General features: G+C 36.4%; 1 protein-coding gene across 1 annotated transcript; it reads right to left on the bottom strand.

Annotated features, from left to right (window-relative positions):
- Positions 1-5280: 5280 nt before the first annotated feature.
- On the bottom strand, positions 5281-26370 carry LOC113359491. Its single transcript, XM_026603113.1, has 3 exons — positions 26101-26370; positions 25576-25965; positions 5281-5535 (listed from the first exon to the last, which is right to left on the bottom strand). The coding sequence occupies exons 1-3, from the start codon at positions 26368-26370 to the stop codon at positions 5281-5283; spliced, it is 915 nt and encodes a 304-aa protein (XP_026458898.1).
- Between the last annotated feature and the right edge of the window lie 221 nt (positions 26371-26591).

Genomic DNA, 26591 nt, shown 5'->3' with positions numbered 1-26591 from the left:
TTGCACCCAAATAAATTGATTTTAAAAACTAAAAGATAATAATTGTTATAAAGGTGAAATTATGCTAAGAATATCTAAGATGAATCTTGTTTATTACCAAGATACCTTTATGTCTAGCCTTATAAATAAAGACTTTAATGTTTATCACATCTAATAAAAATTCTCTCTTCTTTCTCCCTCTACTTTGTGTTCTCCTCTTTTCCTAATCCACAACTCGTAATCAGTACACTCTACATTCTAAAAAATATGATCGATATGTTTTGTTGGGCTAATTAATTTTGTCTTTACCGACTACTGTTCAATATCAATTTAATTAATGGTTTATATTGATTTGATATAGCATCTGATTTACAAATATTATGGTGTGATATACTAACATCTGTTTTTTTTCTTCCGTGTATTAATTCGATCAAAACAAAATCATAAAATGTTTACTTTTATGAAACTGGTGTTGTAAGGCCGGTTCCTATGGGCTTTGCAAACTGGATGGTTTTTCAGTTTTGCACCCACTATGGAGCTGGCAAACCAGCAGACCTGACTAAGTGGAAAATTTTCCACTTAGCCAGGTGAGGTCGAGTCTCTACCGAGCGGTGGAGTATCGACCGCTCGATTGAAATTCTACCAAGCGGTCAAGTATCGATTACCGGTGGTGAAGACTTGACCCTCCAGTATATCCCATCCAACGGTTCTGAATTAATCACCCTATAAGTACTCAATCTCAATTTCATGCAACTCACAGTACTTTCACTCTAGTTTTAATTCTTTCACTCCAATTTTTATTTTTTTACTATACAAATTCAATATGACAGTTCAGGGTCGTAGATTTATCTTAGCTGGAGATGAATGCATTTGGAGGAATAAAAACTAATAGGGGGTTGGTGCCCAGCTTGTTACTAGGTTGCCAACCAATAGCTCTGTGTGATTTATTTTTGGAGGAATTATGTTTTTTTTGTCCTGATAATATCAATCACGCACAACAACAACAACAAATCACTTTTTGGAAAAATATATTATAGAGATTTCAAGAAGAAACATTGAACCTCAATAATCGAGATGCAAATAAGTTGTGTGGTCTCTTCCAACTAATCAATAAGGATGTAAACTTGTTTTTTGCTTTGCTTATTCTATGGGAAATCGAAACTGAGAAAATGATGAAAGCCAAATTGATGTGGAGCAAAGGTGTGGGGTGGAATGGCACAACAAAAACGGGAAAAAAAATTCAATTCGAAAGTTTTTATCAAATCTAAAAAGTGTTATCCGATGCATTTAATTAAGTTAATATAAGTAAGTTAAGTATGCATCTTGTTAATTAAGTATAATTTAAAGATATCATTATGTTAGCTGATAAATTAAACGTAACATCTAATTTTCAACGTTACTTCTTGTTCATAAATCTAATTTTCGAATTAATTTACATTATTGCGACTTTCATAAATCTAGATAATAAGATATAAACTAGACAATCATAACTTCAAATAAAGACTTTAAAAATAAAAATCAGGGACAATGTTCTTTATCTTGTTTATCTTCTTCATTTCACATAACTTCCAATCGATGCGCTCATGAACGGAGTTTCCTTTGTTTATCTTCTTTTTTGCCTTCAAATTTTCCTTGTTCTTTTCCTTTTCTTAGTTGCAGGTTTGATTTGGTTAATATCCAAAACTTGTAGACTTCTTTGCTTTTTACCTATTTTTTTGTAACTGTCACATATCTTGCTAACAATGGCTTCAAGCACCATTCCATAAAAATCAAGGTGGGTTGCTAATCAAGCTGGCTTTCGAATTCTGTCATTTGAATTCTTTTGGTAGAAGACATAGAGAAAAAAATTGTGTAAAACTTTTAGGGTAAATTTGTGTTTGAATTTCACATATTTATGGCGATAGAGAAATAGTCGTTGGATATGGAATACCCACCGAACAGTGGAAACTTAACCTCTAAAGACCGAGTCTCGATCGCCAGCGGTTTAGTCTCTACCGTATGATGGGATGTCGTAGGCACAACAAATTAATAAAGATATTTCCCACTAATTAACTGGTAATATAGCGGTAGTAAGAGATCGTTCCCACAGAGAGCTGTGTAATTGATAGGTTATTTGATCAACAATTCTTTTTGCTAAAAGCTTGTTTTGGCCACAACTTCTTCGTCCGAACTCGGAATGACCTCATTCTTTTTGCATTCTTTTTATCTTTCAATTCCCTTAAAGATGGTGATGAGAAATCCTTAATTTGAATGAGTTAAGCTTGGTCTTTGGCCCGTCTCTTGATTTTGAGTGTTTTGCTCCTTTTCGCCGCATTTCTTCCACTTCTCTTGGACTTGGGCACTTGGATACTTGGAATACTTCTCTCCTTAGATATTTTCAGAACTTTGTATCTCTTTTTTGGATGATTCACCTATTAGAGGAAAATAAGAGAAAACAATAGTAATAATATGAATACATGCAAGAATAATAGCTAAAACAAGTATGGAATGGATACTAAAATCATATGAATTATGCACTTATAAAATTCTCCCACACTTAGCCTTTGCTAGTCCTCGAGCAAACTAAATAAAAATAATCCTAAATACAACAAATCCATGTCGTTGAGAAAACGGTTACACTTAGCATGTGTAACAATCCTTTAAACCCCTAGGTGTCCCTAGTGGACGAGTTACAGTCTCGTGAGGGTTTACAAGAGGTATACCCACAAAACCTACTCCAATTTCTCGCCTTGGAAGAACCACTAACGATAGACACAAAGTAATATCTAAATAATTATCCTGCATAAGTTCTCACATACATTCCAATCATCACACATAAGCAATTACTTACATGTGACACTCAACCTGATTGCAAAACTCTACTAAGATAGTCATCGTACTTGTTGCAATATTTGTAACAACACTCGCATACTGAAATCACATGGATAGATAAGAAAATGGAAATAAAAAAGTGAAGTGTGCAAATGTTGACTAAAGTGAAAGATGTTACCCACAATACTTGTATGAATGTCGTTAAAGGATATATATTTATAGGGCAATAGTTGAGAGAAGCATCCATTTAACTCGACCACATGATCAGATACTCTAAGCGCATGTTCTTTTCCAGCATGTACGTGATAGTTTCCTTGGATCCTACATTCCATGCTTGTTTAGGAGACGAAGACAGGGACAACGTTTCACACAAACTGCTATCCAAGTGTCAAGAACCTCATCAATAGTATTTTTGACTTGTTGTATAATGATGATAGGTTTTTGTTTTCATAGACTATGATTAGTCCGCAATTCCGGACTTATCATAGAATTATTAATGTCGATAAATGAAGAGGAGCCTTATATATATATATATTTCCGGCTCACTCTTTATGAGTGTAAGAAAATTGTCTATGGGGCTTTTATATACTCAACCAATGATTACCTTGCTACAACATCCGCTGCAGTATCAGGATCCCACCGAATCACTTTAGAGAAACATATAACTGCAAAAATAAAAAGAAAGTGATTCAGTAATGATTAATTGCGAGGATGAATCTTTCAAACGACTACCATAGCTGAGTTTCACATTCAATTATGAACATATATATAAAGGATTGTAGAATGATAAAGCGGAACTCAATCTATAGTTGTAAGAACTTGTTTCAACCTAAAAAGGTTTAGAGTGTCATCCTAAATAGCTCATAATTAATTCCAAAATATGAAGTCTCAAGAATGCAAGAAATCAAAGACTATTTATTTTATTTTATATGCAAGCCAAACATGCTTAACAACTCCCCCACACTTAAACTCAACATTGTCCTCAATGTTCAAAACCGAAAATTCTGATTTCTAACATAACAGCCCTGAAAAACTCAAAAACTGTACAAATGGGTAGGGAACTAGGAAAAACATCCTAAACAAAAGTTGTTCGCCTATATCTTTTTCATAAAGTTTCAAAAGGGAACAGTATTTCGATAAACGGTCTGACTTTTACGGCCTCCGGACTGACAGACATGTAATCTGAAAAAATTCTGGAAAAATACCGAAACTCAAATGTCCATACCAATCGCTCCAACTTAATGGACTCCAAATTCAAATTTTCTTTATTGAAAAGAAAGGTGAGTCTTTCCTCTTTAAAAGTTGGTGTCAAACACTCAAATCGGACCCCGTATAAAGTCTCGAGAGCTATTTTCGTGACAAGTGCGTCGTCAGAATTTTCTGACGAGAATTCGTCAAAACTTTCATTATAGATACAAGACTTGTAAAATCTAAGATGGGAATGCAAGATATGATATTCAAAACTAAGAAAACTAAAAACAAAAGGTATAGAGATACAAAACCGATGGGTTGCCTCCCACGCAGCGCTTGGTTTAACGTCGTCAGCCCGATGTTATTGCTATCGTCCGTACACCAGCAATCTGAAAATTTGGTAATCCTTCCAAATAACAATCTGCAATTCCATTAACATCTTCACAAAAATATTATCACAAGATATAAATATTGAAGCTATCACTTTATTGAAGTTTCCCCCACACTTAGTCCTTTCTACACTCGAAAATGGATAGAGAACATAGAATTCGGGAACTTCAAAAGGTTCCTCAGCTTGGTGAACCTGCACAATACTCGAATCAAACACATCAAGTGGTGGATACTTAGAAGAAAAATAATCTGTTAATACTTTGGAAGCACACAACTCCAATCCTAAGTGAGGTATTTTCTTAAAAGTTGGGTTAACAACTCACTGAGAAGCTTCTTCAATTGGATGGAAAGGATCAGTAAATATAGAATTAAGAAAAGGATTAGACAAACCTTGTATCGGATCCTCATTAATCATCTCCAGTGAATTATTTGCCTCAAGTATATTGTGGTCCTCTATCAAACTATTGTTATCTAGCTCAATTGGGTCTTCCACGACTTTAATCAATTTGGTTTCGTTCTCAATCTCAATCTCTTCAACAATCTCGTCATAGGAATCAAAATCCTCCTCTAAAACGTCTAGTTCATTGATGCAACTCCTAATTTCTTCGTTTGAGTACGCTACACCATTTATAACAATAGATATGTTATACCCAACCTCCTCCTTTTGAATAGGCGAAGGATCTTTATTATGATCCGGAGTTGGAATAATCGTATCACTGTTGCAAGGACTTTCAAAAGGTTTCTCATCCTCAAAATATTCTTTGTCATCCATAGGAATTCAGAATTAATTTGGTTTTGAGGCCAAACTTCTTCTTCATTCCTATTTTTACCGAGTTGAGCAATTTGTTCGTATAATTTCTCTGAATTCCTTCGAATTTCTCGATATGACTCTTCCCCTTGTTGTTGAAATTATTCCATCTTTTGAATGTGTTGGTGCAACCCTTGTTGATGTTGCGTCATTGCTTGGATCACTTCGTCAATACATTCTTCAAAACCAACACCTTCACTCACCACATTATTTCCAGACCAAGTCTCCCCTTTTTGAATAGGTGAATGATCATAAAAACGAACAGGAGGCATATTGTTCTCCGCACTTAGTTGCTCATTGAATGCCTCCAATGAGGACATACTGGCCTTTAAATGAAGCATAATCTGATCAAACTTCTGTTCAAGTTCAGGAGAGAAACGATTAGAAGCATAACTATCCTCCCATCCTCGTGGTTGTTCACTTACATACCCGTCATAAGGTTGTTGATATATATGTGAATATCCATAAAGTTCCGTAGGATATTGATCATACCCAAAAGATTGGTTTTGATTATACCCATAGGATGGTTGGTAGTTGTCATATGTATGAGATTGAAAATCATATTGATTACCACTATTATACGTCTAATCTTGTGCTCCATACATGTTATTTCCGTAAGGAAACATGAGACTCACAATAAGGAGAAAATAAAAAAAATAAAAAAAAACAAAAGCAAAACAAGCTAAACAAATAACAAATCAATTAGCGACTGCTTCCCGGCAGCGGCGCCAAAATTTTTATGGGCTGTCGTAGGCACAACAAATTAATAAAGATATTTCCCACTAATTAACTGGTAATATAGCGGTAGTAAGAGATCGTTCCCACAGACAGATGTGTAATTGATGTTGGAAAAATCAGGGTAATAGAGGATGAAAATAAAGAACGAAAAGAATGTTGTATCACTAGAGCTTCAAGGCCTTACGATTATTTTCAGCAAGTATTTCGACCCTTCCCAATAAATTGGCGAGTACAATCGGTCAGCGAAATATTGCTGTCAGGATACAATGAAGTCCTAACAACGTAGTCAGATTCAAAGGTTGTACTCCCTTGACCCAACCAAGAACACACTGTAATTGATTCTGAAGATGCTTAGAGAGAAATAGTTTTTGATGATTGATATGGGAGAAAGCCTTTGCTATTTAAAGAGGAATTCATGCCTTTTGGAGGTGTCGTTTCATCTCCAACAGACGCTTTCAACGGGCATCCATTAATGGTTTCTCTTGGGAAGAAAACCCTAAGGGAAGAGACGTGTCGTTAGAAATTTCTGGAAACCGAAATAGGTTTTCAAAATTCAAAACCAGAATAATTTCCACGAGAGTGTCAAACACAGCTGGGAGGGGCTACGCCACCCCCCCCCCCCCCCCCCCGGAATCCCTCCCCCCCTCCGGATAGCGGCAAACAATATTTAAAATATCTAACATTCTCCCCCTATTTTCAAAATTGAAAAACACACAAAAACAAAGTAAAAAACTTTTAAATCAGAGTGGTTGCATCACCAAAGTGACTGCCTACGTACCCAAGTGGGATCAAGCCAACGTAGTTCACGCTTAGTTGAGAAATAAGCATCTTCGTAGAAATCAATACATAAATGATATGTATCTTTTGGATTTGAACCTTCACTTAGTGTAAGAAATTCAAAGTCTTATCGGGGTTCAGTGGTGAAACCAGTCTTGAACCAAGTACCCCATGTGATAAAACCAGAATCTCTACACATACTGATTTCTGTGATAGTGTGTTCTGTAGCCAGCACATTAATGACCATGTGCTTATCCTGAATTCATGAGTCACCCAGAGAGCGGTATTTTTCTCTTAGGAAACGACCTGATTTCCATATTCATATAGGTAAGTCTCTAAGGTGCTTCTGCGATATACCTGTAAACAACTATAGACTCATTAAGGATTTTCATGCATCCTTTTTTCCTTGCAGAACCATGGCACTAATTTGAAATGGGAAGTTTATTATTAGTGCGCCATGATCACTTCCATAACTTGTTGATACCACATTGAACCTTGTTTATCTTTTTCAAAACATAGGTTGGGTTTCTGCTATAGGTGATAAACTTTCCTTTACATACCTTAGTCTCATTTCCTCACATTTTATTGAAAACATTGCATTTGGTAGACTCTTTGTGAATGGGTCTGCCAAGTTCTTCTTTGATTCAATAAAGCTAACCGAAACTACTCCTCTCTTGAGTAGTTGTCTCCCAATTTGATGTCTAAGACTTGCATGTTTTGACTTCCCATTATATGTCTTGTTAGTGATATTAAAAATCGTATCCTGATTATCACAATTAATCAAGACTGCTGGAGTTGGCTTCTTCCAAAATGGGATCTCCTCAAGTAAGTTTCTAAGCCATTCGGCCTCCTTACATGCATCCATAAGTGCTATCAATTCTGACAACATTATTGAATCAGAAATACAGGTTTGCGTCTTGGAACTCCAAGACACAGCAACACCTCCTAATGTAAATATCCATCCACTAGTCGACTTTGTGGTTGCAGTAAATCCTACAACACACCCCTCATAAGAATCCATTAATAATCAACACATTTTAAGGCTAACCATCATAATTTATTGATTAATTCTCTTAAAACTCTTACAAGAAAAGATAAAGGAATCAAGAATAACCACTGCTCTAGATTTTCTCTCTCCTATTTACTTGCTTCTCACTCAAAAAAGATCTCTCTCTTCCTCACAGCTGATCGGTTCTTTATATAGAGTTTTTCATAGTGGATGACAGCTAATCCATCCTTTATTTTCGGAAATGGCTTGCGACATTATCGCAACCTTATAAATATCAATCTCGCAAACTTCCTTATTTTCGAAGGACCGTCACACTTTTCTCATGATTTGGCTGATGTCGTTTCTGAAGTTGTTCTGCGACACTGTCGTGCTGTGTTGTTAATAATTTCGCTGAGACATTATTGTTGCGAGATTCTGATCCTACATCTTGCCTCTTATCATATCTTCTCTGCGAAGTAGAGAACGATGTGAGAAATGCCGCAGCTATCTATCACTTCATATTCTGCATTTATCACACCTATCCTTTCTCCCATCTGTTTCTTGACACGTCTTTTGTAACCACTGCTTTTCAACCGCTCACGTCTTTTCGCATTAATTGTGTTTATCTTCTCGAAAATCTCCTCTATATATACTCTTCTTACTCTCCCTTTTCTTCTTTTTTACTCTCTTTTTCATCTTCTCTGCAACTTCATCATTTTCTCCATAAATTCCACTGCTGTAATTTTTCTTCTATCTTCCTTCTTCAATCTTCTTAATTTTCGTCCATTCCATACTCTATATTCAGATATGCCTCCAAGTGGTCAAAAACATGAGAAAACCTTAAAGGACATTCAAAAAGATCTTGCCGAGAAAGGTTTCACACTTTCTACCATTCCTGGTGAAAGTGCCAATTCAATTCTTTCTATCAAACTTTTCTCTGATCAACATTGTGATGATCAATCAATCATAGTTTCGCTGGGTCAAATTCTCGCAGGTCTCCCCATTCCTCTTTATGACCCAGATATTCCTTTGTTCCATGAAATTCTCGCTCACTCGGGATTTTCGCGAGCTATCTTCCAAGTGAGTGGGGATTTCATCCGTCTGATGCTGGAGTTCGCTAACCGTGGTGCTGATAAAGGATCTCTTTATTTCAAAGATCTTAGGGATCCTAGATTCGTAGATCTAGAGATAGTCGCTGAGAAGTATACAGTAGCGAATTTCTTCGAAAATTATGAATTAATATCCATGAAGAAAGAGAATACTCGCTGGGGTATTCGATTGAAAAGGAAAGATAATATTGATGAAGATAAAATACTCATCCAAGATATTGATTGGCACTCTAGTAAGAACACAACCCCTCTCCAATCCAAAGATGATAAATGGTGTGTTTTTCCCTTGATGCTGAAAGGACCTTACATTGTTGGGTCAAATGTTCTTCCTGAGAATCTCGCTACTTATCAACCTTGGGTATTCTCTTGGCCGAGAAGAAGAAAGAGGTATGTTTCTTCCAGTTTCTCCCACTTTACATTTCTTTATTTATCTTTATTCTTTTGTTCGCTGATTCTTGCGGCATTCTACAGATCCAGAAACTGAAAGATAGCTACCACAGGACTGGGAAGACTAGTACCTTGTTAGCTCTTCGCTCATACACAGATGAGGTAAGAAATATTCTCTTATGATTTTAAACAATATAGTGTTGCATCTATTTCTTATTTCTATCTGTGTGTGAAGGTTATTGCTGAAATAGAAGAGCCTGCCAATGTTTCGAAGACTGGTGATAAAGGAAAAGGTGCTCTTCGCAGGGGAAAACCAACTGCTCCTCCTTCAAAGAAGAGAAAAATCCGTTCTTCCTCTCCTTCAAATACTCCTTCTCATGAAAACTCCGAGAGTGATGATGATGATGAGGATAATGATGACCCTGCTACAAATGAAGATTCTCCATCTGAATCTTCTATGGCTAAGCTCTCTGACATCTTTTCTGATTCTTGGAAAGGAATGGGAGATAGTCAACTCGCTAATACCTGCAAAGCTCTCGCCACGATTTGCGATGTTCCTTTATTGGATGGTGATAGTTCTCTTCGTGGAGTTTCTAGATCGGTGACTCCAAACTTCATGCATTCTCTTAATAGTCTGGTATGCTTTCGTCTTTTTACTTCTTCATTATTGTAACTCAAAATCTCTTTCTATTTTAATACTTTTTACATTTTCTCGCGGGCTGGAAAAGCTTCTTTCGTTGTTGCCTCAGATTTGGAGAGGAGACGCGAAATTCTTGAAAAGAAAAATCTTCAATTTCGTACGAGGAATGAAGAACTGGAAACTGAAGCTAAGGTCTTCGTGAGAAGAACAAAAACTGAAACCGACACTTCTTTTCAAAGGAAAAAATTATACTCTTCAAAAGCTAATATCAGCTCTATGGTATGCAATTTTCCCTTTCCTTTCATTCATTCATCCTATTGTATTTCTTATTTGATTAATCCTTTTTGCAGACATTTATGGTCTTTCTGATGAAACCACTCTTCTTCGTTCATTTCCCGATGCCTAGATAATGACACTCTTCTTGAACATCTTAATAAATCTTTAATAGTTTCTTAATGATAAAATTTCATCTCTGTCTTTGAATGAACTTAATCCAAATTTCGCCTCTTAGAGATTGATCATAGATCTAGTTTAGGTTTAGCCAACCAATTTAAACGTTTTTCTCAATTCTAAAGAGAAATCAACAAATTAAGAACCAAGATTAGCAAACTTATAGATGATAAGATCGTACTCTGATCAAGGTGTTAAGGCTTTGGCGAAATTCCAAGACACCCTTCTTGAGTTCAACTTGAACGAGATGAAGCTAACCGCAAGAATACGAGCTCTGCGAAAGAGAAAACAAGTCCGTTGTCGTCTCCTTATAAATAGTGATGATGAGTTCGCTTGGGCCGCGACAATCTTGGATAACGCCAGAAAAGATTTAGGTGTAAATGTTAGTCTCCAAGTTGAGCATACAGCCTTGATTAGAGATATGATTTCTAGAGAGAAGGTCATTAACTGTTTTCCTTTATAATCTTTGGTTTTTCACGAGTTTTTATCAAGTTAGATTAATTGCTATATGTTTCGCAGATCTGAAAGTAGATATCGCCAAAGAGTTGAGGAACTTGAAGCTGAAAAAGAGGAACTCGCAAAGAATCTTTCTTCTCGCAACGACAAATATTCTAGATTAAAGAATCAAATCAAGATCACTGTTGCGAACTTTAAGAACGACGCTCTGCATTTTCGCAATCAAACTATTCAAATGGTTTGTGATGACCATAGTATTCCTCACTCTGATTATCCTTGTCTCTTGGAGGAGATCCCAAAGAACATTCCTAGTCTGACCATCTCTGATAGCGAAGCTGATGATGAAGAATCTGATGGTGATGAAGGTTCTGATGGAGATAAAGGTTCTGATGCAGACGAAGAAGGGAACACTGATGAAGATGATGAAGGATCAACTAAGAAGTAGTCTTTGTTTCTTTCTTTGATCTTCTGTAATACTTGTACATTTATTCCTTCTTTTTGTATATTTGCGAATTCTCTTGGTTCCCCATATTCCTTAATATATAAGTTTCTTTTATTTTGACCTGCATTCATTAAGACAATTCTTCCTTGCAATATGGTTAATCAACATAATCATTAATTTTTAACTTTCTGCGTAAATTTATCATGTGGAGACAAATAACATTTTCTGATTTCATTCATTCCCATACTTGCCTCTGTTATTTGTATCCAAATGAGAGATTTTGCAGATTTCTCTTATTTTGTGCCTCAGCTTCGCAGTTGTTTTTGTATAATTTCGCAATCATATGCGAAGTGAATTTTGATTTTTTCAAAATTTCATTTTTGTGTGGTCTTATTTTGCCTTCCTAGTTAAAGGTCTTATCATGCCACCCCTTGTCATTGCGACAAAATCGCAGGACATCCTTGCACTTTCATGCAAAAACCCATTGATCTTGCCTTAACTTTTTCTTTTGTATTATTTCCTCTTCAGGAATGTTGCGACAATATGACAGGCCTAAATATTCTTGCGAAAATAAAGCCCCGTTACATTATCGTCTTGCGACGAAATCGCAGGATGTCTTCGCACTTTCATGCGAAAACCCATTGATCTCGTCTTATCTTTTTCTTTTGTATTATTGCCTCTTCAGGATTTTCGCACAAATATGACAAGCCTTAATACCCTTGCGAGTAAAAAGCCTCATGAAATTTGCGTCTTAAGACACTTATCAGCTCCCTAATGGAGGGTGCCGCCCTTATCTTCCCCCTGGTTTCCCCTTCAAGGAGGCGTACCTATACCATACAAGGTTGGATCCTCCCATCCGGTCTTAACAAAAACCAGTTGTTTTCGTAGCCTCTTATCCCTTTTACCTATAGGGCTTATGGTTACGAGACAGCACCCTAAGTGGGGTTTTCTTCGGGCCGAGTGCAGTATAAGCCAAGACTTGTCAAGAATGGCAAGGTACACTCCAGACGCCCCTGGCACTCTTGACTCAACCGTGTACCTCGGCGCCTTGGTCAGATTCTGCACTCCTTGGGAGAGTCCTTATTACCTTAGTCTCCCAACCTAAGTCATATGCTTAAGCTGAGAATTCAAGGTGCCTCTCCCGGATGGGCTTTATTGACCCCAAATCTGACTCAGGTTCCGGTGGTGGTGTAGTAATAGACGCATTTATGTGTCTATTTTGTTCTCAATGTTCTGTATTGTTAGACTCGATTAAATACTTATTGTGTTATTTTATGTTTTTGTAGATGTTTTTGGAAAAATAAGTTCTTGCGGCAAAACGGGCTCGAAAAGTAGTGTTTTACACCCCAGGACAAAGTACTAAAGGCACCGCAGAAATGCACCGGAAGCACCCCAGAAATGCACTTAAGGAACCTAGGAAAATTACTATTTCCACCCCAATTGCTATTCGCACCCCAGCTCTGGTTAAGGGGCACCCTTCTTCTCAATTTCAAAAATAAATTTTGGCGGGAAAGTTTCTTTATACACTGGTAGATTTTCCAATCGATTTTTGAAGGTGTTATAAGGAGATTAAATCGCTGAAACTTAATGGGTATATGTGACATGGATATAAGAAGATATTTTGGTGGTTGGGATCGATCAAATTTGGCCAGATAATCGATTCTCGATTAAAGCAGGAAAGAAGAGATATCGGTTAAACTTGGAAAGAAAATTACGTAAAGATGCTGCATGGGTTGTGGAATTTAAGTGCAGATATTCTCCTAGGTTGCATATCAACATATTGTGGAAATTATCAAGACAATTAACGCATGCAGAGAAAGAAAAAAAGAAATTATTCCCAAGAATAATTTTCCTTTACTGTGAAGATTTTGAGGAATTAACGGCGAGATTTGATGCGCCTGGAATGTATAAATAGGAGATACATGAGTCCTAGAAGGGGTGTCGAGAGTTTGGGGTCGATAGGAGAGCTCAGGAGGCGTGAATCAAGAGTTTTCAGAACTCTGTTGCTGCTGCTCCTGCTGCTCGTGAAGAACAGGGAAACGGCGACGGTTTATTCATCCGTCGTAACAGTTTCTTCAACTGGATTGCAACGTTTATCTCCATTGTAACAGTTTCTTCATCCTCGTTTGCAACATTTATCTTCAGATTTGTAACGATTATCTTCAGCATAACAGTTGAGACTTGAAACAGTTGGTCTGTAACGCATATGCGCTGTTGCAGATTTCCTGTTTCATTGTTTTCTCTTCTTGTAAATACCAATTGAGCTTAATAAAATATTTTGAGAGGTATTTCACCATGATGAGCTAAACCCAACATTGGGACAACGGAGGAGGCGATTTTCGTCATTCTGGTAAATTTAATTTATTCTTTTTATGACTTTTGCATTGATTTAAAATTGAAAAAATGATTTTGATCAATTAGTTATCATTTTATTTGATGCGGCATGCTTGCTTAAATGTTTGATGTCCCATTCTTACGATTTATAACTAATATTCTGAGAATCTATATTGGCAAAATAAGAGTCCGTACATTTTATGTTTTGAGCGATAATTGTTAAGGATAAATAAAATGTACCATATGCATGAGAATTGGCCAAGTCCTTAGTCCCGGTAACTCTCTACCAATTTGTTAATATTTTTGTATATATATTTTTATCAAATCTAAAAATTATCCTTCACAAGTCCGAGAGTTTGAACCTCATTACTACAACCCCACGAAAAATCAATAATCATGTATCCTTTACCTGAGCCATGCAACATGTACCCCCTTATATGACGTACTTTAGGTCTTACATTTGCCTTTTGCGAAATTGTATTCGCGAACTAGGGTGTACGTCATAAAGGTTCGCCCCTTTCTCTTTTGTCATTGTTCTCTGATTGTCTTTTGTAGAATTCATTATCTCTGCGAGATTCTCTCACATCATCATATTGTATTTGCATTTCGCAATCTCAATTTTGTCATTCAATAAAATGTATTTTTGAGAATTTTATTTGTTGCGAGAGTGTCGCAACAAATCAATCATTCATACATTTCTTATTTTTGTTACCTTTGCCATTCTCTGCTTCTTTGTTATTTTATGCTACTGCTTCCTTGGTAGTGGTATGTTCACCATTTCTTATTCTGAGCTAGCATTAGTTTCGCAACATTTCTTATTCTTTTTGTTCGATTGCATCCACCATCAATCTCTCATTTCTTTGTGTCTCTTTGATTTTGTGTCGCCAACTTTCCTTCTTGTTTGCTCTTCCTTCGCAGGATTCTACCTCAGTTTCGTAACACTTGTTTCCTTCAACCCACTCTCCTTTTATGATTCCTACACCACTGGGGTGAGGGAATTTTATGCACTGGTGGAAAGTTGAAGCTACACCTAGAATCCCATGTAGCCAAGGTCGACCAATTAATGCATTGTAGGGTGATTCTACGTCAACGACATAAAACAGGATTTCAGAAGATATTCCCTTCAATGGAATTCGCATAGTAACCTCCCCTTTAGGCTTGTTGGCAGTACCATTAACACCATATATCTTATATGTTGATGGTATGAGATCATCATCTCTTCCTCCCATAGTTTTATAAGTATGATAAAATAAGATGTTCACAGAGCTTCCAGTATCGATTATAATCCTATTAATTTCCCATGAATCTTCAGCTTCAGCTTCATCATCCTCATCTTCTTTTGGTTTTGGATTAATATCTAATTTTACCACCAATGGATTGTCATGTACCTCTCCACCTTCGGGGACTTCTTCTGCGGTAAAAGAAATAGTCTGTTTCTGCCATTCCTCTAGTGGCGAGATTTTCGCAATGTTCTAATTTCTCTTCCATCATTGTCTCTTGCAAACACTCTACTCAAAACATTGTCATGAAACTCTTCAATTGTCTTGTATGAATGTAAGATAGAGTGACAAAAAAGATTCTTTGCTTTTGCACCAACTTCTATGAAGAATGTTTCATTCTTTTTCACCGTGTTTACTCTGTGATGCTCTGGTGGTGGTGGTGGAAATGGTTGAGATTGTGGGTGACCTACCAAAAAGTGGTTTAGTTTTCCTTGATCTATCATTCTCAGAATAATTTTTTTTATATTTCTGCAATCATTTGTAGTATGTCCATGAAAATGATGATAAGAACAGAACTCATGACTTATGTGGTTTGGAGGTGGTTCCGTTCCCATGTTCCAGGGTGTTGGTATATTCTCCATCAAAATTATAGCTTCTCATATTTTCTCCACACTTGCATTTAGAGGTGGCATCTTTATTTCTTCCCATACTACCTTGTGACCTCCTTGTCCTCTATTATAGTTTTGTCTTTGACCTCCATAAGTTTCTTGCGGCTGATCGAATTTTTGAATCTTGTTATTTCCACCAAGATTGTAGAAATTTCTTTCTCTTTCATACTCCTCTTGATCCCGACTTCCCATAGACACCAGTTTCTGTTGATTGTTGCCCGTCACCTTTTCTTGTTGTACTTGCGAAGTGCTCGCCACTGTGTTTATTAGTTTGGGTAATAAGCTTGCATTCGCTGTTTGTGAATTGGTGTTCGCAACCGTGTATGATTCCATTTCATTTTGCCTTTCCTCTAGAGCAATATATTTTCCCGAAGTTCTCGCAACTCAGTCATTGTGACCGTATTCTTGACTCTGAAAATTTGGATATACAATAGATTGGTTGCAAACATAGCATTGATAAATGATAAGATAAGATATCCCTCATCCACACGGCCAGCCATTTCGCTAAACATAGTCCTCCATATTTTAGTTAGGTGCTTCAAACTTTCGCCAATCCTTTGTTTTAATCCAAACACGTCTTCAATACCAGGTCGCGAAGAACGGTCGCGAAGAATTGTTACTTATATATGCCCCCAGGAATGTAGTCTGCAAATGATTGAAGGATGTTATTGTATTCTTTGGTAAACCTTCGAACCATTTTAACGCCTCCCCTGTTAAGCTGGATGCAAAATACTTGCATGATACGGCATCATGATTTTCCCATTGGCATGCACCTCACGTAGGCTTTAATGTGTTGAATTGCACAAGTTGTTCCATCAAAAATGTTGGTTAATGCGGGAAAATTGCATTTCGGAGGTATTCCTCCTAGTTGTACTTCTCTTGTAAATGGAGTTTTCGCAGCTTCTCTATAGCTTCATCTAATTGTCTTCTGCCTACTTCTCCTCTATTTTAGCATTCCTCTCATTTCTTCCAATTCTTTTAAGATTTGTCATTTACGTCTGAATTTTGATCCATTGGTCTTTAATTTCGCTCCCTTCTTCTACGTTCATGTCTTTCTTCTCTGCGAAATTTGCATTTCTTCTTCATCATCCTCATCTCGTCTTCTCCTGCGATTCTCTTCCTCATCTCTATCTTGAATTCGCATATGATGATGTCTCTCATTTTCCCCTCCATTTTGTTCATTTCTTATCAATTCCATTCGTTGTCTTTCAGCCTCCTCTGTACTCTATCATACTCTTCATTGAGATTACCGTTATTCCGGTTTTGTGTACGCCTTCTTTCTCGATTGTCGTGATTATTCTGCGAATCACCTCCTGCTCTTGTTCTTCCATTTCGCTCTCAATCTTTCACGTTCGCATTAAACGTGCTTGTTCAGCATAGTGTCTTTCAATTTATTCTTCAATCGTTTGTTGATTTCTTTGAGCTTCTCTCTCATGTAAAATTCTCCTTACTTCCTCTCGATTCCCTTCGCCATCTTGATTATTTCGTCCTTGATGTTGTCCATTCTCTTGATTTCTATCATTTTTCCTATCACCAAAAGTTTCATTTTGTGGAACGTAGCGATCATCAGTTATTTCTCTATCTTCGCAATGTTCTTCATTAGGATTTGGTATTTCTTCTCGAATATTATTTCCAGCATTAACTGTGGGTGAGTTTCGCCTCATCTCTCTTCTAGTCGATCTTGAATATGATCTTGTAGTACTTCTCGATGTTCTACTCTGTAGTCTCATATTTTCCATCCTCAATTCGTGATTTTGCCTTGTTAAATTTGCACGTTCTTCTGCCTCAGCTCTTCTTTCTTCATGTATTCTTCGTCTCAAAGTTTCTAACGCTCCAATTTCCTCATCTCCATGAATTATTCCTTCATCTACTTCTTGATTTCTCTCTACCTGTCTATGGTTCCTGGTTTGCTGCTCTTTTTCTACTTCTTCTGCTGAATTTGATTGCCAAGTGTGTATACTCACCCTATCATAATCTATATTCCTTCCTTGTACTAGTGTTGGTTGAATTGGTGGTTGAATTTGATTTTCTCCATTATTTCTCATTCTAGTAGATTCTCCCATTTCACTTCTTTCCCTTTCGGCAACTCTCTTGCTTCTTCTAACAGTAGTTGGTTGTTCTGATGTATTTCTTCTTCTAGCCATTTCTTCAATATTAATGAATTGCAAGAGATTATGTAAAATTCTTAACCAATTACTCAAAATCTTCACAAATCTCAATATTAATCTTCAATTTTTTCTAGAACAATCTTCAATCTTTCCCTGTTTCTAGCGCCATTATGTGGTTCCAGGAAATCCTACAACACACCCCTCATAAGAATCCATTAATAATCAACACATTTTAAGGCTAACCATCACAATTTTATTGATTAATTATCTTAAAACTCTTACAAGAAAAGATAAAGGAATCAAGAATAACCGTTGCTCTTGTCTCTCCTATTTACTTGCTTCTCACTCAAAAAAGATCTCTCTCTTCCTCACAGCTGATCGGTTCTTTATATAGAGTTTTTCATAGTGGATGACAGCTAATCCATCCTTTATTTTCGGAAATGGCTTGCGACATTATCGCAACCTTATAAATATCAATCTCGCAAACTTCCTTATTTTCGCAGGACCGTCACACTTTTCTCATGATTTGGCTGATGTCATTTATTATGTCGTTTCTGAAGTTGTTCTGCGACACTGTCGTGTTGTGTTGTTAATAATTTCGCTAAGACATTATTGTTGCGAGATTATGATCCTACGGACTTAGATTTGGATTCTACATTATTCCAATTAGCATCACTGTATCCTTCTAATACATCGGGATAGCCTTGAAAATGCAAACCATGATCAATGGTTCCCTTTACGTAAGCCAACACTCTTGAAACTGCTCTTCAGTGTTCAACTCCTGGGTTACTTGAGAAACGACATAGTACTCCCACGGCTTGGGCTATGTCCGGTCTTGTGCAATGCATCGCATACATAAGACTTCCAATAACACTGGAATACTCAAGTTGCTTATGAGCACGCCCAATATTCTTCATTAACTTTACATTAGGATCCATAGGAGTGACGGCTGGGATGTCATCAAAGTGACCATACTTCTTGAGAAATTTCTCAATATAATGAGATTGGGTTAAAGCCAACTCATTCCCCTTTCTTAGAATTTTAATTCCTAAGATCACATCAGCCTCTCCTAAATCCTTCATGTCAAAGTTAGAACTAAGAAACTTCTTTGTTTCTTCAATACGAGATATGTCAGATCCAAAAATAAGCATATCATTAACATACAAGCAGAGAATTACACATCCAGAACTATCATGCTTACTATAGATACATTTTTCAGCATCATTCGCAACAAAACCATATGACAAAGCTACTTTATCAAACTTCTCATGCCATTGCATGAGAGCTTGCTTCGAGCCATAGAGAGATTTAACCAACTTGCAAACCTTCTTTTCTTGGCCTGGCAATATGAAACCTTCAGGTTGTTCCATATATATCTCTTCTTCTAAATCACCATTTAGAAAAGCAGTTTTGACATCCATTTGATGAATAATTAACTTGTGAATAGAACCAATTGCAATCAAACAACGAATAGATGAGATGCGAGCAACATGAGCATATGTATCAAAGTAATCAATTCCATGTTTTTGCTTATAACGCTTAGCAACTAATCTGGCTTTAAACTTATCAATGGAACCATCGGCATGCATCTTTCTTTTGAATATTCCTTTACATCCAATAGGCTTTACGCCTAGAGGTAAATCACAATATATCCAAGTATCGTTAGTCAAAAGTGAATTCTTTTCATCATTGATAGACTCTTTCCAGAAACTAGCATATCTGGAACTCACAACATCAGCATAAGTTTTAGGGTCATCATCAACATGCATACCATACTTAGTAACACTAAGAATTTCATTCTTACCACCTTCTACAAGATATTGTACCCATTCTGGACCAAAGCTTGTTTCTTTTCTTGCTCTCTTACTTCTTCTAGGTTCGATATATTTTCTACAATTTCAGAAGTATCTTCCATGTCTTGAGTCGGAGCAGAATGTTCATCATTGTTATTAGTCTCTACAGATTCTAGACTAGGTAACAATGGGTTTTCTATGGGTTGCATTTGGGAACTATTCCTATTCAAGTTCTCAAAAATTTACATATCTACAGATTCTATAATCTCAAAAGTTTCAAGGATTAAAAATCTGTAAGTAATACTGTTAAGTGAATAACCTATAAAAGCACATTTATACGCCCTATTTCCTAACTTAGGTCTTTTAGGATCAGGTTTCCTAACATATGCTAAACAACCCCAAACTTTAAGTATTCTTAAATTCGGTTTTCTATTTTCATAAGGAGAAATATTCTTCCTTTTCAAAGGAATTCTGTTCAAAATATAACATGCAGATAACATTGCTTCACCCCACAAAGAATTAGGAAAATTAGAACTAATAAGCATAGTATTAACCATCTCTACCAAAGTTCTATTTTTTCTTTCAGCAAGACCATTTTGTCGAGGTGTATAAGGTGCAGCAAATTGATGAATTAAACCATGCTCTTGACAAAAGAATTTAAATTATGTAGTTGCAGGAAATCCTACAACACACCCCTTGTATTATCATGACTATGATTTCTATATCTAAACTTATTTGATATGAAAATAAAGATAAAGATAATGAAAATAGAAAATAAGACACAAGATTTACGTGGTTCGATCAATGTGATCTACATCCACGGGGTTAGGGATCTTCACTATGATTGTTTGTAATTACATATGGATTACAATTGAGACTCCATTAATGAGTATTTGGATCTCTCTAGATCTAGTTTTTGGGGAATAAAATGAATACAAAAGAGAAGGTTGACCTCCATTTCCCTCTCTACAAAATATGTCTCTCTACAAAGTGTGTCTTCCCCCTAAAGTGTCCCTCTCCTTTTTCTTTTTTGATTATCCTCCTTTATCTCTCTTGCCTTTCTCTTTATATAGGTACTTACATAATGGATGACAACTCATATATGGTGGGGTACAACTAACATTTCCCCTAATTTCGGATCTAGCTTGCGGTATTTTCGCAAACTACAAATGTTAACTTCGCAAACATCCTAAATTTCGCACGATCATCATACTTTTCTCACGTTTAAGCTGATGTCATCTGTTATGTCATTTCTGAAATCATATTGCGATGTCTTCGTGATGTATTGCTAGTAATTTCACAAGCATGTCGTTGTTGCGAGATTCTGATCCTACATCTTGCCTCTTTTTTCTTGAATATTGCTTGAAGAGCGATCTTCAGGAAAAAATCTGTTGTTGTAATTGTTGGAGCGAGATACGTGTTGTTGGACTAGTCTTTGATCTTTGTTGATGAAGGAACGAGCGAAAGAATACTGGACTTGAAAAGTACGTACTTGCCTCTATTCTTTTATGAAGTTCCGGAATGTTGCGAAGTAAATAAGAAGTATCATCTTTCGAAGTATGCGAAGTATGAAGTATCCTTGAAGAAGTATAAGAAGCATGAAGTATCCTTGATGAAGTATAAGAAGCATGAAGTATCCTTGATGAAGTATAAGAAGTATCCGTCCTTGAATGAGAATAACAAGTATTGTCTCTATTCGTGCGAAATTATTACTCCATTTTTGGTGAGGATTCTTGTTGTTCATTAGTGAACGTCCACTTTGGAAATGATTCTTGCCGAGGAGATAAAGAACATAAAATATTTTCTTGGTAATCCATAGTTGCCTCTGTGCTTTATCTATGAGGGTAGAATCCTTGAGAAAATGTTGAATGTACGAGTTGTTTCTTCATTCTTATCTTGCCTCTGTCTCATGTTTTGTGCTCATGCAATAGTATAATATCTTCAAGTTACTTAATTCTACAAAATAATTGAGCGAGATAATCACATCATTCAGAAGAATCACATTCTGCGAAATTCTGACACATTCTACGAAATTTTGAATCATTCTGCGAAATTCTGAATCATTCTGTGAAGTTCTGAATAATCTTATGAAATTCTTGAATAATCCTTTGAAATTCTGTATAATTCTGCGATATTATTGCGAAATTCTGCAATATTATTCCGTACAGTTTTGTAAAGTACTTATGCGAACATAATGCTTATGTGATGATTATGTTATGAAATGTGTATGCGATGTTTATGCCATGAAATGCTTATGCAATGCTTTTATGATGCTTGTATGATGAGAATGCTTATCTATTGCAATGTATAGTTAAGGTCTGTGTTACTTAGCTCATTTTGCCGTCTAAAATTGATGTAGCTTTAAATTGCTTCCATTCTTTATATCTCTGCCTTTTTCTTTAGTGTATGCATTCTTCTTCGTGTAGTTATTGTTCTTCACAAGTTCTTACTTGTGTTTCATTTTCCCTCTTTCCTGCACTATTAGTATCTCATAACAGTATGATCATAATATCAAGTCTGCGGTATTTTCACTGCCTCAGTTTCATTTCCATGTACATATTCGCAAGCTTGTTTGCTTACATATAATCATTCTCGCAAGCTTACTTGCTTACTCATTTTCTTATGTAGTCTTATTTTTCCTTCCTAGTTAAAGGTCTTCTTTTCCACCTCTTGTCATTGCGACAAATCGCAGGACGTTTTTGCACTTTCATGCAAAAACCCATTGATCTTGCTTTAACTTTTTCTTTTGTATCATTGCGTCTTCAGGATTGTTGCGACAATATGACAGGCCTAAATATTCGTGTGAAAATAAAGCCCCATGACATTTCCGTCTTGCGACGAAATCGCAGGACGTCTTCACACTTTCATGTAATGACCCATTGATCCCGTCTTATCTTTTTCTCTAGTATTATTGCCTCTTCAGTATTGTCGCACAAATATGACAAGCCTTAATACCATTACGAGTAAAAAGCATCATGACATTTACGTCTTAAGACACTTATCAGCTCCCTAATGGAGGGTGCCACCCTTATCTCCCCCATGGTTTCCCCTTCAAGGAGGCGTACTTCTACCATACAAGGTTAGCTCCTCCCATCCGGTCTTAACAACAACCAGTTGTTTTCGCAGCCTCTTGTCCCTTTAACCTATAGGTCTTATGGTTACGAGACTACACCCTAAGTGGGGTTTTCTTCGGGCCGAGTGCAGTATAAGACAAGACTTGTCAAGAATGGCAAGGTACGCTCCAGACGCCCCTGGCACTCTTGACTCAACCGTGTACCTCGGCGCCTTGATCAGATTATGCACTCCTTAGAAGAGACCCCTAGTCGTCCAACCTAAAGCAAAATCTTAGGTTGAAAATCCAAGGTACCTCTCCTGGATGGGTTTTATTGACCCCAAATCTCCATGACTCAGGTTCTAGGGGCAGTGTAACCTTTTCCCTGAGCCATGCAACATGTACCCCCTTCTATGACGCACTTTAGGTCTTACATTTGCCTCTTGCGAAATTTTATTCGCAAACTAGGGTGTACGCCATAAAGGTTCGCCCCATTCTAATCTTAGATTTTTATGGATCTTAGATTGTCTCTTGCGAAATTTTCGCGGTTCTTTACTCTTTCATTCATTCTTTCATTTCTGTCATTTCTTTCATCCACTCTTTCATTCTCATAATATCATATCATTTGAAGCAAAGTAAATATTCAAGAGAAATTCTAATACATTATAATTCTGAAATCTTTGTAATTCTGCGATTTTTTCGCATTTTGTAAATCAAATCAAAAAAAAAATTTGTTCTCTGCAAAAGAAATATTCTAGAGAAACATATAAATTGAATTTTCTCAGTTTTCTGTAATTTTGAAATCTCGCAATCTTTGTAATTTTGAAGTCTTTGTAATCTTGAAATCTTAGTAATCTTTATAATCTTTGAGATATTGAAATCTTTGTAATCGTGCGATTGAATCGCTTTTTGTAAATCAAATCAAAAATCTTTTTATTCGTTCTTAGTATAAAGTAAAATGTTCAAGGAAGTGGTACTTATCTTTCATGTGAGTCGCTGTTGTTGTCAAAGAAGTGAATAAATTCCTTGAAATGTATGAATTTCACGCAGCAAAAAGAAGTGTGAGAAGTGAGATTTGAACCCTTGACCTGCTTCTCGGATTTTCTCGCACCATACCAACTGTGCTAAGCCTCTCTTACGAAGTAATCAAAGTTCTTGCGAAGTGATCAAATTCCAACTGTGTGAGAGGCACTTCTGTATAAATTTCGCGTAACAAAAATAAACATGCGAGAAGCAAGAATTGATCCCGCGACCTGCTGCTTGCATTCATGCCTCCTGACCAACTGTGCAAGCTTCTTCTTTGCGAAATATCTCTGCAAAATTATCATCAACTCTCTTCTGTGCGAAATAATCAAAGAAATATCTGTGCGAAAAAATACGCAGGTGTTGGGACTTGATCACACGACCATGAACTCATTAACTTCGCAGATGACCAATTGTGCTGCCTCTTGTTTGCGAAATAATGAAACAATATTGCGAAATTATTCATTTCTTCGCTCTCTGTAAAAAAGAATAAAACTATGTTCGCAGGCGAATTCGAACTTGCGACCACTAACGGACATACTGCTCTCTGGACCAATTGTGCAAGAACCTCTCCGCATAACTTTTTTCCTTATTCTTTTGTTCTCCCATGCAAATGAGAAGAAAATGAAAAATATGTGTCTCTGTGAATTCGAACCTGTGACCTATTTGTTGTTCGCTCAACCTTAAACCATCTGTGCGAATTTCTGTTTGTGACAGAAATTACAGCGCCTGCCTCTTATCTTATCTTCGTCTTTCCCTTGTTTCTTCTCCTGAACATGACAATCTTCCACTGGAACTTCCATTTTTTCCTTAAATTTCACCACAACAACTAATTTTTTTCTCTCCCTCTTTTCATGTCTTTGAATTGTTGATGATGTTTACTCCCTGAAAGTGTGATTTCTTCCATAAAATTTCCATTTTTGAACCTAAACTTTGTAGATCTAGAAAAATATGAACAGTAGCTAATCTTCATGAAAATTTCTTGAACCAACAAGCTACAGGAGGGATAAATCCTTTACTCCTCCCTGTTTCTAGCGCCAAAATGTAGTTGCAGGAAATCCTACAAAACACCCCTTGTATTATCATGACTATGATTTCTAGATCTAAACTTAATTGATATGAAAATAAAGATAAAGATAATGAAAATAGAAAATAAGACACAAGATTTACGTGGTTCGATCAATGTGATCTACATCCACGGGGTTAGGGATCTTCACTATGATTGTTTGTAATTACATATGGATTACAATTGAGACTCCATTAATGAGTATTTGGAGCTCTCTAGATCTAGTTTTTGGGGAAGAAGATGAATACAAAAGAGAAGGTTGACCTCCCTTTCTCTCTCTACAAAACGTGTCTCTCTACAAAGTGTTTCTTCCCCCTAAAGTGTCTCTCTCCTTTTTCTTTTTTGATTATCCTCCTTTCTCTCTCTTTCCTTTCTCTTTATATAGGTATTTACATAATGGATGACAGCTCATATATGGTGGGGTACAACTAACATTTCCCCTAATTTCGGATCTGGCTTGCGGTATTTTCGCAAACTTACAAATGTTAACTTCGCAAACATCCTAAATTCCGCACGATCATCATACTTTTCTCACGTTTAAGATGATGTCATCTGTTATGTCATTTCTGAAATCATACTGCGATGTATTCATGATGTATTGATAGTAATTTCGCAAGCATGTCGTTGTTGCGAGATTCTGATCCTACAAATTCATTAGGAAAATACTCACCATCACGATCAGAACGTAAAATCTTAATTTTCTGTCCTAATTGTGTCTCTACTTCTGCTTTGTATATTTTAAACATGTCAAAGACATCATCCTTGGATTTCATCAAGTAAGTATAAGCATACCTAGTATAATCATCAATAAAAGTAACATAGTATTTGTTTCCACCACGAGCCATGTGATTTTTGAGTTCACCAACATCACTATGTACTAATTCAAGCAAGGTAGAGTTTCTTACTACATATTTAAAGGATATTCTATGTATCTTTGCTTGCACACATATTTCACATTTAGAAACATTATCAAAGTTGCAATCATAAATTAATCCTAATCTTTTCATGTTTCTAAGAGAACCATAATTCACATGTCTTAATCTACCGTACCATAAATCAACAGAGTCAACAATATAAGAAGAACCATTATTTATTAAATTAAGATTAATCATCCCATTACAAGCATATCCTTGTCCAACAAATACACCATTTTTGGACAAGACAAAATTACTAGACTCATAAGTCGTCTTGAATCCGGCCTTCATAACAAGGTCTCCAGAAACAAGGTTTTTCACAATGTCAGGGACATGTAACACATTAGTAAGAGTAACAGTCTTTCCCGAAGTAAACGAGAGTTCAACAGTGCCTTTGCAAATCACTTTGATGTGTAAGTTGTTTGCTGAGACAACTTCATTTCCTTCACCAATAACTGGTTCATATGTCTTGTAAAGATGTCTATCTTTACAGATGTGGACAGTTGAACCATTGTCGTACCACCATCCACTCTCATTATTAGAAACGGCATTGGCGGCTTGCACTACAATAACAAGTTTGTCTTCGACCATATTTACCTCATTTTTCTGTCCTTGTTGTTTCTTTTTGAGACGACAATCACGAGCAAAATTGTCGGGTTTCTTACAGAAGTATCAATCTCCTTTCTTCTTCTTGTTGGGATGTTGCTTCTTAAACTGAGTATCATTCTTAGGTTTCAAAGCGTCTACAGAATTAACCTTAGAATGGTTTTCAGTTTGCTGACTATCCTTAATTTCTCGTTTACGAGAGTCTTCTTCAATACGAAGATGACGCTGTAGACCTTCTAAATCATAGTCAGTTTCGGCATGCATAAGTTTCTTCTTATAACTATTCCAAGATGGAGGAAGACGAACAATAATGACTCCGACAATAAAGGCAGGCAGAAGTTCAAATCCAGCATCCTTAAGATGATTAACAATGAGTAAAAATTCACTGACCTGGGAAAATATTGACTTACTGTCAACCATTTTAATGTCCATGAAGTTGGAAATCAGGAATTTCTTGTTGCTTGCTTCAGAAATCTTGTATTTGTTCTCAAGCTTAGTCCATAATTCCTTTGCAGTCGCAATACTTCGATGGGAATTATAGGCACTAGTCCCCATGGCATTCAAAATATGACAACGACACATAAAATCATCTTCCTGACGCTTCTTCCTTTTGGCCTTCAAATCATCAGTGTCTTTTTCTG

The sequence above is a fragment of the Papaver somniferum genome, chromosome 3, assembly GCF_003573695.1.
Source record: "Papaver somniferum cultivar HN1 chromosome 3, ASM357369v1, whole genome shotgun sequence".
Lineage (NCBI taxonomy): Eukaryota > Viridiplantae > Streptophyta > Magnoliopsida > Ranunculales > Papaveraceae > Papaver > Papaver somniferum.
Note: the sequence above shows the minus strand (reverse complement) of the source record. Positions and strands in the feature narration are given on the sequence as shown.